The following is a 16,140-nucleotide window of genomic DNA, read 5'->3' as shown; positions in this document are numbered from 1 at the left end:
AAATCCACTGAAAAATGCCCCAAAAACCCCAAAATTCACCCCAGAAACCCCAAAAAAACCCCAAAAGCAGCCCAGGATGGGAGGCTCAGGTGAGGAAATCCCCAAAAATCACCCCAAAACAACCCCAAAACCACTCCAATTGACTCCAAACTCCCAGAAATTCCAGATTTTCCCCCAAATATCCCAAAATTCCCAATTTATTTTCATTTTTTCCAGGGTGAATGACAGCGTTTTGTTTGTGAACGAGGCCAAAAACCAACAAAAAACAGCCTCAAAACCCCTGAAAATCACCTCAAATCACCCCAAAACAGCCTCCAATTGACCCCAAACTCCCAGAAATTCCCCAAAAATCCCAAATTTTTCCTAAAATACAATTTTTTTTTAAATTTCCAGAGTAAATGACAGCATTTTGTTTGTGAACGAGGCCAAAAACCAACGAAAAACAGCATCAAAATCACCCCAAATCACCCCAAATCACCCCAAAACAGTCCAAAACAGCCTCAAAACCACTCCAAACTCCCAGAAATTCCAGAATTTCCCTGAATTTTCCCAAATTTCTGTTTTTTCCAGGGTGAATGACAGCATTCTGTTTGTGAACGAGGCCAAAAACCAACAAAAAACAGCCTCAAAACCCCTGAAAATCACCCCAAAATCACCCCAAAACAGCCTCAAAACCACTCCAAACTCCCAGAAATTCCAGAATTTTCCCAAATTTCCCATTTTTTCTGGTTTTTCCAGGGTGAATGACAGCATTCTGTTTGTGAACGAGGCTGATGTCCGCGAGGTTCCCCAAAACAGCCCCAAATCTGCTCTAAAATGCCCCAAAATCACCGCAAAACAGCCCCAAAACAGCCTCAAAACCACTCCAAACTCCCAGAAATTCCCCAAAAATCCCAAACTTTTCCTAAAATACAATTTTTTCTTTAACTTTCCAGAGTAAACGACAGCGTTTTGTTTGTGAACGAGGCCAAAAACCAACAAAAAACAGCCTCAAAACCCCTGAAAATCACCCCAAATCACCCCAAAACCACTCCAAACTCCCAGAAATTCCAAATTTTCCCTGAATTTTCCCAAAATTCCCAATTTATTTTCATTTTTTCCAGGGTGAATGACAGCATTCTGTTTGTGAACGAGGCCGATGTCCGCGAGGTTCCTCACTCTGCGGCCGTCGAGGCTCTGAAGGAGGCTGGAGCTGTGGTCAGACTCTATGTGATGAGGAGGAAAGTGCCAGCCGAGAGGATCGTCGAGGTCAAGCTCATCAAAGGGCCCAAAGGTACCCAGAAATCCCAAAATCCCAAAAAAATCCCCAAAAAAATCCATCCAGGAACAAAAAAACGGCAAAAATTTAGGGTGAAATAGGTGAAATCTGCACCAAAATCGGTGAAATTTGCACCAAAATCCACCTTGGGAGACCAAAGTTACCCCAGGATTCATCTGGGATTTGCAAAATCAACAGAAAGAAACCCAAAATCCAGCTGGGAATCCCAAAATTCCTAAAATCCCCCCAAAAAATCAGTCCAGGAACAAAAAAACCCCAAAAATTTAGGGTGAAATAGGCGAAATCTGCACCAAAATCAGTGAAATTCACACCAAAATCCACCTGAGAACCCCAAAATCCACGAAATCCACCCCAAAATCTACCTGGGAATCCCAGAAATTCCCAAAATCCCCAAAAAAATCCATCCAGGAACAAAAAAACTCCAAAAATTTAGGGCGAAATAGGTGAAATGTGCACCAAAATCAGTGAAATTCACACCAAAATCCACCTGGGAACCCCAAAACCCAAACACCCCAAAACACCAACCCAAAAACCCAAAACCCCCAAAAAACCCAAAAAAAATCCCAAAAAAAAACACCAAAACAAAACACCCCAAAACCACCAAACCCCAAAACCACAAACCACCCCAAAACACCAATCCCAAAATCCCAAAATCCCCAAAAAAATCTGTCCAGGAATGAAAAAACTCCAAAAATTCAGGACAAAATAGGTGAAATGTGCACCAAAACTGGTGAAATTCACCCCAAAATCCACCTGGGAAACCCAAAATTCCCAAAATCCACCCCAAAATCTACCTGGGAATCCCGAAAAATTCCCAAAATCCCCAAAAAAATCTGTCCAGGAATAAAAAAACTCCAAAAATTTAGGGCGAAATAGGTGAAATTTGCATCAAAATCAGTGAAATTCACCCCAAAATCCATGAAATTAATCCCAAAATCAATCCTGGGAACCCCAAAATTCCCAAAATTCACCCCAAAATCCACCTGGGAGTCCCAAAAATTCCCAAAATCCCCAAAAAAATCCATCCAGGAACAAAAAAACCCCAAAAATCTGCACCGAAATCCATGAAATTCACCCCAAAATCCACCTGGGAAACCCAAATTTGGGGACAGCTGGTGACAGTGGAGGAATAGCCAGGGACAGGTGACACTGAGGTGACACTGAGGTGACACAGGTGACACTGAGGTGAGAGTGAGGTGAGAGTGAAGGTGACACGGAGGTGACACTGAGGTGACACTGAGGTGAGGGTGAAGGTGACACAGGTGACACTGAGGTGACACAGGTGACACTGAGGTGACACTGAGGTGAGAGTGAAGGGTGACACAGGTGACACTGAAGTGACACAGGTGACACTGAGGTCACACAGGTGACACTGAGGTGACACAGGTGACAGTGAAGGTGACACTGAGGTGACACAGGGAGGTGACACAGGTGACATTGAGGGTCACACAGAGAGGTGGCACTGAGGTGACACAGACACACCACACAACACAACACAAACAACACAGGTGACACTGAGCTCACACAGGTGACAATGGAGGTGACACAGGTGACACTGAGGTCACACAGGTGACACAGGTGTCCCCAGGTTTAGGATTCAGCACATCCCAGGTGACAATGGTGATACCAGTGACAATGGAGTTACACAGGTGACACTGAGGGTCACACAGGTGACACAGTAGGTCACACAGGTGACAGTGACGTCACTCAGGTGACACAGGTGACATTGCTGTCCCCAGGTCTCGGGTTCAGCATAGCAGGTGGCGTTGGCAACCAGCACATCCCAGGTGACAATGGTGACACCAGTGACACTGAGGTCACACTGATGACAATGGGGATTGCACAGGTGACACAGTAGGTCACTCAGGTGACACAGGTGACACACAGGTGACACAGGTGTCCCCTCCCAGGTCTCGGGTTCAGCATAGCAGGTGGCGTTGGCAACCAGCACATCCCAGGTGACAATGGTGACACCAGTGACACTGAGGTCACACTGATGACACTGAGGGTCACACAGGTGACACAGGAGGTCACACAGGTGACACACAGGTGACACAGGTGACACAGGTGACATTGCTGTGCCCAGGTCTCGGGTTCAGCATCGCCGGGGGTGTTGGCAATCAGCACATCCCAGGTGACAATGGTGACACCAGTGACACTGAGGTCACACTGATGACACTGAGGCTCACACAGGTGACACAGGAGGTCACACAGATCACACAGGTGACACACAGGTGACACAGGTGTCCCCTCACAGGTTTAGGTTTCAGCATAGCAGGCGGCGTTGGCAACCAGCACATCCCAGGTGACAATGGTGACACCAGTGACACTGAGGTCACACAGATGACAATGGGGATTGCACAGGTGACACTGAGGGTCACACAGATCACACAGGTGACACAGGTGACATTGCTGTCCCCAGGTCTCGGGTTCAGCATAGCAGGTGGCGTTGGCAACCAGCACATCCCAGGTGACAATGGTGACACCAGTGACACTGAGGTTATACTGATGACAATGGGGATTGCACAGGTGACACAGGAGGTCACTCAGGTGACACAGGTGACACACAGGTGACATTGCTGTCCCCAGGTCTCGGGTTCAGCATAGCAGGCGGGGTTGGCAATCAGCACATCCCAGGTGACAATGGTGACACCAGTGACACTGAGGTTACACTGATGACACTGAGGGTCACACAGGTGACAATGATGTCACACAGATCACACAGGTGACACACAGGTGACATTGCTGTCCCCAGGTCTCGGGTTCAGCATCGCCGGGGGTGTTGGCAATCAGCACATCCCAGGTGACAATGGTGACACCAGTGACACTGAGGTCACACAGGTGACACACAGGTGACACTCAGGTGACACAGATGTCCCCAATGTCCCCAGGTTTAGGTTTCAGCATAGCAGGTGGCGTTGGCAACCAGCACATCCCAGGTGACAATGGTGACACCAGTGACACTGAGGTCACACAGGTTAAACCAATGACAACAGAGGTCACACAGGTGACAATGACATCACTCAGGTGACACAGGTGACACAGATGTCCCCAATGTCCCCAGGTCTCGGGTTCAGCATCGCCGGGGGCGTTGGCAACCAGCACATCCCAGGTGACAATGGTGACACCAGTGACACTGAGGTCACACTGATGACACTGAGGCTCACACAGGTGACACAGGAGGTCACACAGATCACACAGATGTCCCCAATGTCCCCAATGTCCCCTCCCAGGTTTAGGTTTCAGCATCGCCGGGGGGGTTGGCAATCAGCACATCCCAGGTGACAATGGTGACACCAGTGACACTGAGGTTATACAGATGACAATGGGGATTGCACAGGTGACAATGCAGGTTATTCAGGTGACACACAGGTGACACAGGTGTCCCCTCCCAGGTCTCGGGTTCAGCATAGCGGGTGGCGTTGGCAACCAGCACATCCCAGGTGACAATGGTGACACCAGTGACACTGAGGTTACACTGATGACACTGAGGGTCACACAGGTGACACAGGTGACACACAGGTGACACAGATGTCCCCAATGTCCCCAGGTTTAGGTTTCAGCATCGCGGGTGGCGTTGGCAACCAGCACATCCCAGGTGACAACAGCATCTACGTCACCAAGGTGATCGAGGGCGGCGCGGCGCACAAGGACGGCCGGCTGCAGGTTGGGGACAAGATCCTGGCGGTGAGTGACACTGGGGACACTGGGGACCTCCTGGGGACATCGGGGGGATTGGGGACATTGGGGACATCGGGGGGATTTGGGGACACTGGGGGCATTTGGGGACAATGGGGACATTGGGGGGATTTGGGGACATCGGGGACGTTATGGGTTGGGGTGGGCTGGTGGCACTGCTGTCCCCATGTCCCCTCCTTGTGCCTGTGTGTCCCTAAATCCTCTGTCCCCAGTGTCCCCATTAATGTCCCCAATGTCCCCAACTATCCCCAAATGTCCCTTTTTATCCCAAATATCCCAAAACCTCCCAAATTCCCTCAATGTCCCCAAATCCCTGTGATGTCCCCAAATGTCCCCAAATGTCCCCAATGTCCCCTTTTATCCCAAATATCCCAAATTTCCCCTAAATCCCCCAATATCCCCTGATGTCCCCAAGTTCCCCTGATGTCCCCAAATGTCCCCAATGTCCCCAAATGTCCCCAACTGTCCCCACCAGGTGAACAACGTCAGCCTGGAGGACGTGATGCACAATTCCCATTAATGTCCCCAAATGTCCCTTTTTATCCTAAATAACTCAAAATATCCCAAATATCCCAAATCCCCCTGATGTCCCCGAATCCCCGTGATGTCCCCGATGTCCCCAATGTCCCCAAATGTCCCCAATGTCCCCGATGTCCCCAATGTCCCCAATGTCCCCAATGTCCCCACCAGGTGAACAACGTCAGCCTGGAGGACGTGAAGCACAATTCCCATTAATGTCCCCAAATGTCCCTTTTTATCCCAAATATCCCAGATTTCCCCTAAATCCCCCAAATCCCCTCAATGTCCCCAAACCCCTGGGATGTCCCTGATGTCCCCAATGTCCCCAACTGTCCCCACCCAGGTGAACAACGTCAGCCTGGAGGACGTGAAGCACAATTCCCATCAATGTCCCCAAATGTCCCTTTTATCCTAAATAACTCAAAATATCCCAAATATCCCAAATCCCCCTGATGTCCCCAAATCCCTGTGATGTCCCCAACTGTCCCCAATGTCCCCAAATGTCCCCAAATGTCCCCAAATGTCCCCAAATGTCCCCAAACCCAGGTGAACAACGTCAGCCTGGAGGACGTGATGCACAATTCCCATCAATGTCCCCAAATATCCCTTTTTATCCCAAAATGTCCCCAAATATCCCAAACCTCCCCAATCCCCCAAGTTCCCCTGATGTCCCCAGATGTCCCCAGATGTCCCCAATGTCCCCTGCTGTCCCCAAACCCAGGTGAACAACGTCAGCCTGGAGGACGTGATGCACGAGGACGCAGTGGCAGCTCTGAAGAACACCTACGACGTGGTTTACCTGCGGGTGGCCAAGGCCACTGTCACCGGCCTGGGGGACACCTACCCCGACGTCACCGGATGTGAGGGACTCTGGGGACACTGGGGACACTGGGGACAGCGGGGACAGTGGGGTTTTGTTGGGATTTTTTGGGATTTTTTGGGATTTTTTTGGATTTTTTGGTGATTTTTTAACAGGTTTTTGGGGGTTTGGGGACATTGGGGTTGAAGGGGTTAAAGGGGACATTGGGGACGTTGAGGAGTTTTTGGGATATTTGGGGACATTGGGGGACATTGGGGATGTTGGGGACACTGGGGACATTGGGGACAGTGGGGTTTTGTTGGGAATTTTTGTGATTTTTTGGGATTTTTTGGGGGATTTTTGGCGATTTTTTAACGGGTTTTGGGGATTTGGGGACACCTCTGTCACTGTCACCGGCCTGGGGGACACCTACCCCGATGTCACCAGATGTGAGGGACACAGGGGACACTGGGGACAGTGGGGACAGCGGGGACAGTGGGGTTTTGGTGGGAATTTTTGGGATTTTTTGGGATTTTTTGGGATTTTTGGGGGAATTTTGGCGATTTTTTAATGGGTTTTGGGGGTTTGGGGACACCTCTGTCACTGTCACCGGCCTGGGGGACACCTACCCTGATGTCACTGGATGTGAGGGACACAGGGGACACTGGGGACACTGGGGACACTGGGGACACTGGGGACGTTGGGGACAGTGGGGTTTTGTTGGGATTTTTTGTGATTTTTTGGGATTTTTTGGGATTTTTTGGGGAATTTTGGCGATTTTTAATGGATTTTGGGGATTTGGGGACATTGGCTCTGTCACTGTCACCGGCCTGGGGGACACCTACCCCGACGTCACCGGATGTGAGGGACTCTGGGGACACTGGGGACACTGGGGACATCAGGGACAGTGGGGTTTTGTTGGGAATTTTTGGGATTTTTTGGGATTTTTTGGGATTTTTTTGGGGATTTTGGTGATTTTTAATGGGTTTTGGGGGTTTGGGGACACCTCTGTCACTGTCACCGGCCTGGGGGACACCTACCCCGACGTCACCGGATGTGAGGGACACAGGGGACATTGGGGACACTGGGGACAGTGGGGTTTTGTTGGGAATTTTTGTGATTTTTTGTGATTTTTTTGGGATTTTTGGCGATTTTTAAACGGTTTTTGGGGGTTTGGGGACACCTCTGTCACTGTCACCGGCCTGGGGGACACCTACCCCGATGTCACCGGATGTGAGGGACACAGGGGACATTGAGGACAGTGGGGACAGTGGGGACAGTGGGGTTTTGTTGGGATTTTTTGGGATTTTTTGTGATTTTTGGGGATTTTTTTGCGGATTTTGGCGATTTTTAATGGGTTTTGGGTGTTTGGGGACACCTCTGTCACTGTCACCGGCCTGGGGGACACCTACCCCGATGTCACCGGATGTGAGGGACTCTGGGGACAGTGGGGACAGTGGGGACAGCGGGGACAGTGGGGTTTTGTTGGGAATTTTTGGGATTTTTTGGGATTTTTTGGGATTTTGGGGGAATTTTGGCGATTTTTAATGGGTTTTGGGGATTTGGGGACACCTCTGTCACTGTCACCGGCCTGGGGGACACCTACCCCGACGTCACCGGATGTGAGGGACTCTGGGGACACAGGGGACACTGGGGACAGTGGGGACAGTGGGGTTTTGGTGGGAATTTTTGTGATTTTTTTGGATTTTTTGTGATTTTTTTGGATTTTTTGGGGAATTTTGGCGATTTTTAATGGGTTTTGGGGATTTGGGGACACCTCTGTCACTGTCACCGGCCTGGGGGACACCTACCCTGATGTCACCGGATGTGAGGGACTCTGGGGACACTGGGGACAGTGGGGACAGCGGGGACATCGGGGTTTTGTTGGGATTTGTTGGGATTTTTTGTGATTTTTTGGGGGATTTTGGCGATTTTTTAATGGGTTTTGGGGATTTGGGGACATTGGGGTTGAAGGGGTTAAAGGGGACATTGGGGGCGTTGAGGAGTTTTTGGGATATTTGGGGACATTGGGGGACGTTGGGGACATTGGGGACACTGGGGACATTGGGGACAGTGGGGTTTTGGTGGGATTTTTGGGGATTTTTTGTGATTTCTTGGGGGATTTTTGGCGATTTTTTAACGGGTTTTGGGGGTTTGGGGACACCTCTGTCACTGTCACCGGCCTGGGGGACACCTACCCTGATGTCACCGGATGTGAGGGACACAGGGGACACAGGGGACACTGGGGACAGTGGGGTTTTGGTGGGATTTTTGGGGATTTTTTTTGATTTTTTGGGATTTTTTGGGGGATTTTTGGCGATTTTTTAACGGTTTTTGGGGGTTTGGGGACATTGGCTCTGTCACTGTCACCGGCCTGGGGGACACCTACCCTGATGTCACCAGATGTGAGGGACTCTGGGGACAGTGGGGACATCGGGGACAGTGGGGTTTTGTTGTGATTTTTTGTGATTTTTTGGGATTTTTTTGGGGATTTTGGTGATTTTTAATGGGTTTTGGGGGTTTGGGGACACCTCTGTCACTGTCACCGGCCTGGGGGACACCTACCCCGACGTCACCGGATGTGAGGGACACAGGGGACACTGGGGACAGTGGGGACATCGGGGACAGTGGGGTTTTGTTGGGATTTTTTGGGATTTTTTGTGATTTTTTGGGGGATTTTGGCGATTTTTGAATGGGTTTTGGGGATTTGGGGACATTGGGGACATTGGGGTTGAAGGGGTTAAAAGGGCCATTGGGGTCATTGGGGTCATTGGGAGGATTTGGGGACATTTGGGGACATCAGGGACATTGGGGACATTAACATTTGGAGGTTTTTTGGGGGATTTTTGGGGATTTTTTAATGTTTTTTTGAGGTTTTTGGTGATTTGGGGACATTGGGGTTAAAGGGGACATTGGGGACATTGAGGAGTTTTTGGGATATTTGGGGACATTGGGGACATTGGGAGGATTTTGGGACATTTGGGGACATTGGGGACACTGAGATCTTGTTGGGATTTGGGGCAATTTTGGGGGATTTTTGGGGATTTTTGGCGATTTGGGGACATTGGGGACATTGAGGGATTTTGGGGACATTTGGAGATATTAGGGGTTGGGGAGGGACATTGGTGGTTGGACTTCCCTGTCCTTGTCATTGTCCCCAAATATCCCCAATGTCCCCAAATCCCCTCAATCCCCTCAATGTCCCCAATGTCCCCAAATATCTCCAATGTCCCCAAATGTCCCCAATGTCCTCAATATCCCCAAATCCCCTCGATATCTCAAATGACCTGAAAAGTCCCAAATGTCCATTTTTATCCCCAAATATCCTCAATGTCCCCAAATGTCCCCAAATCCCCTCAATCCCCTCAATGTCTCTGATGTCCCCACTGTCCCCTGCTGTCCCCACTAATGTCCCCACTGTCCCCAAGTCCCCACTAATGTCCCCAATGTCCCCAAATATCCTCAATGTCCCCAAATGTCCCAAATCCCCTCAATCCCCTCAATGTCCCTGATATCCCTGCTGTCCCCAAGTCCCCACTAATGTCCCCAATGTCCCCATGACTGTCCCCACTAATGTCCCCACTAATGTCCCCATTAAGGTCTCCATCACTGTCCCCACTGTCCCCAGTGTCCCCAAGTCCCCAAGTCCCCACCAATGTCCCCAAATATCTCCAATATCCCCAAATATCCCCAATATCTCCAAATGTCCCCAAATCCCCTCAATCCCCTCAATGTCCCTGATGTCCCCAGTGTCCCCATTAATGTCCCCTCTGTCCCCAGCCTACTCAGCTCACCTGGACTCGGAGCTTCCCCCGCAGAGCTTCCTGAGCTCGGAGTTCCCAAATCCCCACTGATGTCCCCAAATGTCCCAAATCCCCCAAATCCCCTCAATCCCCTCAATGTCCTGATGTCCCCAGTGTCCCCACTAATGTCCCCAACTGTCCCCAGCCTACTCAGCCCACCTGGACTCGGAGCTTCCCCCGCAGAGCTTCCTGAGCTCTGAGTCCCCAAATCCCCACTAATGTCCCCAAATCCCCTCAATCCCCTCAATCCCCTCAATGTCCCCAAGTCCCCAATGTCCCCACTAATGTCCCCAACTGTCCCCAACTGTCCCCAGCCTACTCAGCTCACCTGGACTCGGAGCTTCCCCCGCAGAGCTTCCTGAGCTCGGAGTTCCCAAATCCCCACTAATGTCCCCAAATCCCCCAAATCCCCCAAATCCCCTCAATGTCCCTGATGTCCCCTGATGTCCCCAGTGTCCCCACTAATGTCCCCAATGTCCCCAATGTCCCCAGCCTACTCAGCTCACCTGGACTCGGAGCTTCCCCCGCAGAGCTTCCTGAGCTCGGAGTTCCCTCCGGCATTAACCCCAACCTCGCCGCGCCGCTTCTCGCCCGGGCCCAAGGAGCTGCTGCCCGACGACGACGTCCCCAGGTGGGTCACCATGTCACCTGGGTCACCTCTGTCACCTCTGGCACCTGTGTCCCTTTTTGCAGGATTTTTTAGCTTTTTTTTCTGATTTTTTTCTGATTTTTTTCTGATTTTTTTCTGATTTTTTATCTTTTTTTTCTCCATTTTTCGATCTTTTTTCCCATTTTTCCCATTTTCCCCAGTGTCCCCAGGTGGGTCACCGTGTCACCTGTGTCACCTGTGTCACCTCTGTCACCTGTGTCCCTTTGTTTAGGATTTTTTCCCATTTTTTCCTGATTTTTTCCCTTTTTTTTCTGATTTTTTCCAATTTTTTTCTGATTTTTTCTGATTTTTTCTCTAATTTTCTATCTTTTTTCCCATTTTTCCCATTTTCCTCAATGTCCCCAGGTGGGTCTGAGTGTCACCTGTGTCCCCAAGTGTCACCTTTGTCCCTTTTTCCTCGATTTTTTTCTGATTTTTTTCCAATTCTTTTCTGATTTTTTCTGACCTTTCTCTATTTTTTCTCTATTTTTTCTCTGTTTTTTCACTATTTTTCGATCTTTTTTCCCATTTTCCTTAATGTCCCCAGGTGGGTCCCAGTGTCACCTGTGTCCCCAAGTGTCCCCAAGTGTCCCCAAGTGTCACTTTGTCCCTCTTTCCCCGATGGATTTTTTCCCATTTTTTTCTGATTTTTTCTCTATTTTTTCCCCTGTTTTTGTCCTTTTTTCCCATTTTCCCATTTTCCTCGATGTCCCCAGGTGGGTCTGAGTGTCACCTGTGTCCCCAAGTGTCCCCAAATATCCCCAAACATCACTTTTGTCCCTTCTTTTCCTGACTTTTTCCCATTTTTTTCTGATTTTTTCTCTATTTCTTTCCCTGTTTTTGCCCTTTTTTCCCATTTTCCCATTTCATTCAATGTCCCCACTGTCCCCAGGTGGGTCCCAGTGTCACCTGTGTCACCTGGGTCACCAAGTGGCACTTTGTCCCTTTTCCCCCGATTTTTTCTGATTTTTTCCCATTTTTTCCCATTTTTTTCTGAGTTTTTATCTTTTTTTTCTCCATTTTTCGATTTTTTTTCCGATTTTCCCATTTTCCTCGATGTCCCCAATGTCCCCAGGTGGGTCACAGTGTCACCTGTGTCCCCAAGTGTCCCCAAGTGTCACTTTTTCCCCAATTTTTTCCCATTTTTTCCCACTTTTTTGCCATTTTTTGCCATTTTTTCTGATTTTTTTTCCTATTTTTTCCCCCATTTTTCCCATTTCACACAATGTCCCCAAATGTCCCCAAATGTCCCCAAATTTTCCACTTTTCCCCATTTTTTCCCCATTTTCTCTCCATTTCCCTCAATAATCCTAATGTCCCCAATGTCCCCAAAGTCCCCAAATCTCCCTTTTTTCTTCATTTTTTCCCCATTTTTTCACTAATTTTCCCCATTTTTTTTCCCCAACTTCTCCCAACTGTCCCCCAACTCCTCTCAATGTCCCTAAATGTCCTAAAGTGTCCCCAACCTGTCCCTAAATGTCCCCAAGTGTCCCCAAATCTCCCTTTTTTCTTCATTTTCTCCCTTTTTTACCTCATTTTTTCCCCATTTTTTCACCGATTTTCCCCGTTTTTTTTTCCCCAATCCCCCCAAATCCCCCAAACAATGTCCCTAAATGTCCCCAAATGTCCCCAACCAGGGAGCCTCGGCGCATCGTCATCCCCACAGCTCCACCGGGCTGGGATTGTCCCCAATGTCCCCAAATGTCCTCAAATCTCCCATTTTTCCCGTTTCCCTCCATAACCCCAATGTTCCCAATTGTCCCAATAGTCCCAAATGTCCCCAAATCCCCCAAATGTCCCCAAATCTCCCTTTTTTCTTCATTTTCTCCTCGTTTTTCCTCATTTTTTCCCCATTTTTCCCTCTATTTTCCCCATTTTTTCACCGATTTTCCTCATTTTTTCACCGATTTTCCCCATTTTTTTCCCCCTAAATCCCTCAAACAATGTCCCTAATGTCCCTAACTGTCCCCAATGTCCCCAGGGAGCCTCGGCGCATCGTCATTCCCCGCGGCTCCACCGGGCTGGGATTCAACATCGTTGGCGGCGAGGATGGCGAAGGAATCTTCATCTCCTTCATCCTGGCCGGGGGGCCTGCCGACCTCAGCGGGGAGCTCAGGAAGGGAGACCAGATCCTCTCGGTGCGTTGGGGACATCTGGGGACGTTTGGGGATGTTTGGGAATTTTTTGGGATTTTTTGGGATTTTTTGGGATTTTTTTTCGATTTTTTTTCGATTTTTTTCGATTTTTTTGGAATTTTTTTCGATTTTTTTTCGATATTTTTTGATGTCATCGTCATCATCCTCACCATGCTGAGAAGTCCAGATTGTCCCCAGAGTGTCACAACCCCTTGGGGACACCTGGGGACATCTGGGAATTTTTTTGGATTTTTTTTGGATCTTTTTTGGATTTTTTTTTTAATTTTTTCTGAATTTTTTGGGGTTTTTTTGGCATCATCATTGTCATCCTCACCATGCTGAGAAGTCCAGATTGTCCCCAGAGTGTCACAACCCCTTGGGGACATCGAGGACACTTTGGGGACATTGGAAATGGTGGGGAAATGGCGAAATTTGGGGATTTTTGGGTGTTTTTTGGGGAATCTTCATCTCCTTCACCCTGCCGACCTCAGCGGGGAGCTCAGGAAGGGAGAGCAGATCCTCTCGGTGCCTTGGGGACATCTGGGGACACCTGGGGACAGCTGGGGACAGCTGGGGACAGCTGGGGACATTTGGGGACGTTTGGGGATTTTTTGGGATTTTTTGGGGATTTTTTTCGATTTTTTTTAGAATTTTTTCTGAATTTTTTTGGGTTTTTTTGACGTTATTGTCATTATTCTCACCATGCTGAGAAGTCCAGATTGTCCCCAAATGTCCCCAACTGTCCCCAAATATCCCCAAATGTCCCCAACTGTCCCTAAATGTCCCCAAATGTCCCCAACTGTCCCCAGAGTCACATTTTTCCCCTTTTTTTCCTAATTTTTCCCCATTTTCTCATTTTTTTCCCCCAATTTTCCCCATTTTTTCCCATTTTCTCCATCCCTCCTCATCCCTCCTCATCCTTAAACATCTCTAAACATCCTAAATGTCCCAAAAATCCCAAAAATGTCCCCAAATGTCCCCAAAAGTCCATTTTCCCACTTTTTTTCCCAATTTTCCCCCAATTTTCCCCCATTTTTCTCCATTTTTTCCCCTTTTTTCCCCCTTTTCCCCATTTTCTCCATCCCTCCTCATCCCTAAATATCCCAAAATGTCCCCAAATGTCCCCAACTGTCCCCAACGTCCCCAACTGTCCCTAAATGTCCCCAAATTGTCCCCAAAAGTCACATTTTCCCCTTTTTTTCCTTACTTTTCCCCATTTTTTCAATTTTTTTCCCCATTTTTTCCCATTTTCTCCATCCCTCCTCATCCCTCCTCATCCCTAAATATCCCAAAATGTTCCCCAATGTCCCCAAATGTCCCCAAATATCCCCAAATGTCCCCAATGTCCCCACCCAGGTGAACGGGGTTGATCTCCGCGGCGCGACTCACGAACAAGCAGCTTTGGCGCTGAAGAACGCTGGGCAGTCAGTGACCATCGTGGCTCAGTACAGGCCTGAAGGTGACCCCAAAACACCCCAAAAATATCCTGAAATCACCCCAAAAATATCCCCAAAATATCCTGAAATTATCCTGAAATTATCCCCAAAATATCCCTAAAATATCTCAAAAAATGACGCCAAAATCGCCTTGAAATGGCCCTGAAATTACCCTAAAAATCACCTTTAAATCACCTGAAAATACCCCAAAATCACCCCAAAAATATCCTGAAATTATCCTGAAAATATCCCAAAAATGTCCCAAAAAATGTCCCCAAAATGTCCCCAGCAGGGCAGTCAGTGACCATCGTGGCTCAGTACAGGCCTGAAGGTGACTCCAAAATGTCCTAAAAATGTCCCAAAAATGTCCCCAAAATGTCCCTAAAATATCCCAAAAATATCCTGAAAATGTCACCAAAATATCCTGAAAATATCCCCAAAATATCCCTAAAATAGCTCAAAAAATGACCCCAAAATTACCCCAAAATGGTCAAAAAATGACCCAAAAAAGGTCCCAGAATGGCCCCAAAATTGCCTCAAAATGACCCCAAAATAGCCCTAAAATATCCCAAAAATATCCTGAAATTATCCCCAAAATATCCCTAAAATAGCTCTGAAAATGACCCCAAAATCACCTCGAAATGACCCTGAAATTACCCTAAAAATCACCTTTAAGTCGCCTCAAAATACCCCAAAATCACCCCAAAAATATCCCAAAAATATCCTAAAAGTATCCTGAAAATATCCTGAAAATATCCTGAAATTATCCCAAAAAATGTCCCCAAAATGTCCCCAGCAGGGCAGTCAGTGACCATCGTGGCTCAGTACAGGCCTGAAGGTGACTCCAAAACACGCCAAAATCACCCCAAAAATGTCCCCAAAATGTCCTGAAAATATCCTGAAATTATCCTGAAAATGCCCCCAAAATATCCTGAAAATATCCCCAAAATATCCCCAAAATATCCCTAAAATAGCTCTAAAAATTACCCCAAAATCGCCTCGAAATGGCCCTGAAATTACCCTAAAAATCACCTTTAAGTCGCCTCAAAATACCCCAAAATCACCCCAAAAATATCCCAAAATTATCCTGAAAATATCCTGAAATTATCCTGAAAATATCCCAAAAATATCCCTAAAATGTCCCAAAAAATGTCCCCAAAATGTCCCCAGCAGGGCAGTCAGTGACCATCGTGGCTCAGTACAGCCTGAAAGTGACCCCAAAACGTCCCAAAATCACCCCAAAAATGGCCCAAAAATGTCCCAAAATTGTCCTCAAATGTCCCCAATGTCCCAGAAATCCCAAATTCCCAGAATATGGAAGATTTGAGGCCAAAATCCCAAAATCTCCCAAATCCCCTAAATATCCCAAATAACCCAAAAAATCCCCAAAAATCCCAATTTCCTCCAAATCTCCCAATATTCCAAATACCCCAAAAATCCCCCTTTACCCCAAAAACCCCAAAAACCCCAAAAACCCCAAATGTCCCAAATTCCCAGAATATGGACGATTTGAGGCCAAAATCCCAAATCCCAAATCCCCCAAATATCCCAAATAATCCAAAAAATCCCAATTTCCTCCAATTCCCCCCAATTCCCCCTTTACCCCAAATACCCCAAAAACCCAAAAAACCCCAAATGTCCCAAATTCCCAGAATATGGACGATTTGAGGCCAAAATCCCAAATCCCCTAAATATCTCAAATAACCCAAAAAATCCCAATTCCCCCCAAATCCCCCTTTACCCCAAAACCCCAAAACCCCCAAAAACCCCAAAAACCCCAAAAAACCCCAAATCTCCCAAATTTCCCAGAATACGGACGCG

The 16,140-nt window shown here is 48.0% G+C and overlaps 2 protein-coding genes across 2 annotated transcripts in view; both read left to right on the top strand.

The window, feature by feature from the left end:
* Positions 1 to 747, top strand: part of LOC146423152 (disks large homolog 4-like) — a 16,224-nt gene extending 15,477 nt beyond the window's left edge. Inside the window, exons 8-9 of the mRNA XM_085045051.1 lie at positions 571 to 592; positions 739 to 747. Coding sequence (XP_084901177.1) covers positions 571 to 592; positions 739 to 747 — 31 coding nt within the window. The remainder of the gene's footprint in view (positions 1 to 570; positions 593 to 738) is intronic.
* LOC146423151 (disks large homolog 4-like) overlaps positions 1 to 15,692 on the top strand; it is a 52,686-nt gene extending 36,994 nt beyond the window's left edge. The window contains exons 6-13 of the mRNA XM_085045079.1: positions 1,104 to 1,273; positions 3,869 to 3,916; positions 4,878 to 4,966; positions 6,219 to 6,357; positions 10,592 to 10,730; positions 12,730 to 12,886; positions 14,240 to 14,342; positions 15,631 to 15,692. Of these exons, the coding sequence (XP_084901205.1) occupies positions 1,104 to 1,273; positions 3,869 to 3,916; positions 4,878 to 4,966; positions 6,219 to 6,357; positions 10,592 to 10,730; positions 12,730 to 12,886; positions 14,240 to 14,342; positions 15,631 to 15,692 (907 nt within the window). The remainder of the gene's footprint in view (positions 1 to 1,103; positions 1,274 to 3,868; positions 3,917 to 4,877; positions 4,967 to 6,218; positions 6,358 to 10,591; positions 10,731 to 12,729; positions 12,887 to 14,239; positions 14,343 to 15,630) is intronic.
* Positions 15,693 to 16,140: the final 448 nt, after the last annotated feature.

Source organism: Lichenostomus cassidix, unplaced genomic scaffold (assembly GCF_008360975.1).
Source record: "Lichenostomus cassidix isolate B80296 unplaced genomic scaffold, HeHo_3.0 HiC_scaffold_34, whole genome shotgun sequence".
In the NCBI taxonomy this organism is placed as follows: Eukaryota; Metazoa; Chordata; class Aves; order Passeriformes; family Meliphagidae; genus Lichenostomus; species Lichenostomus cassidix.
This window is presented reverse-complemented; position numbering and strand designations above follow the sequence as displayed.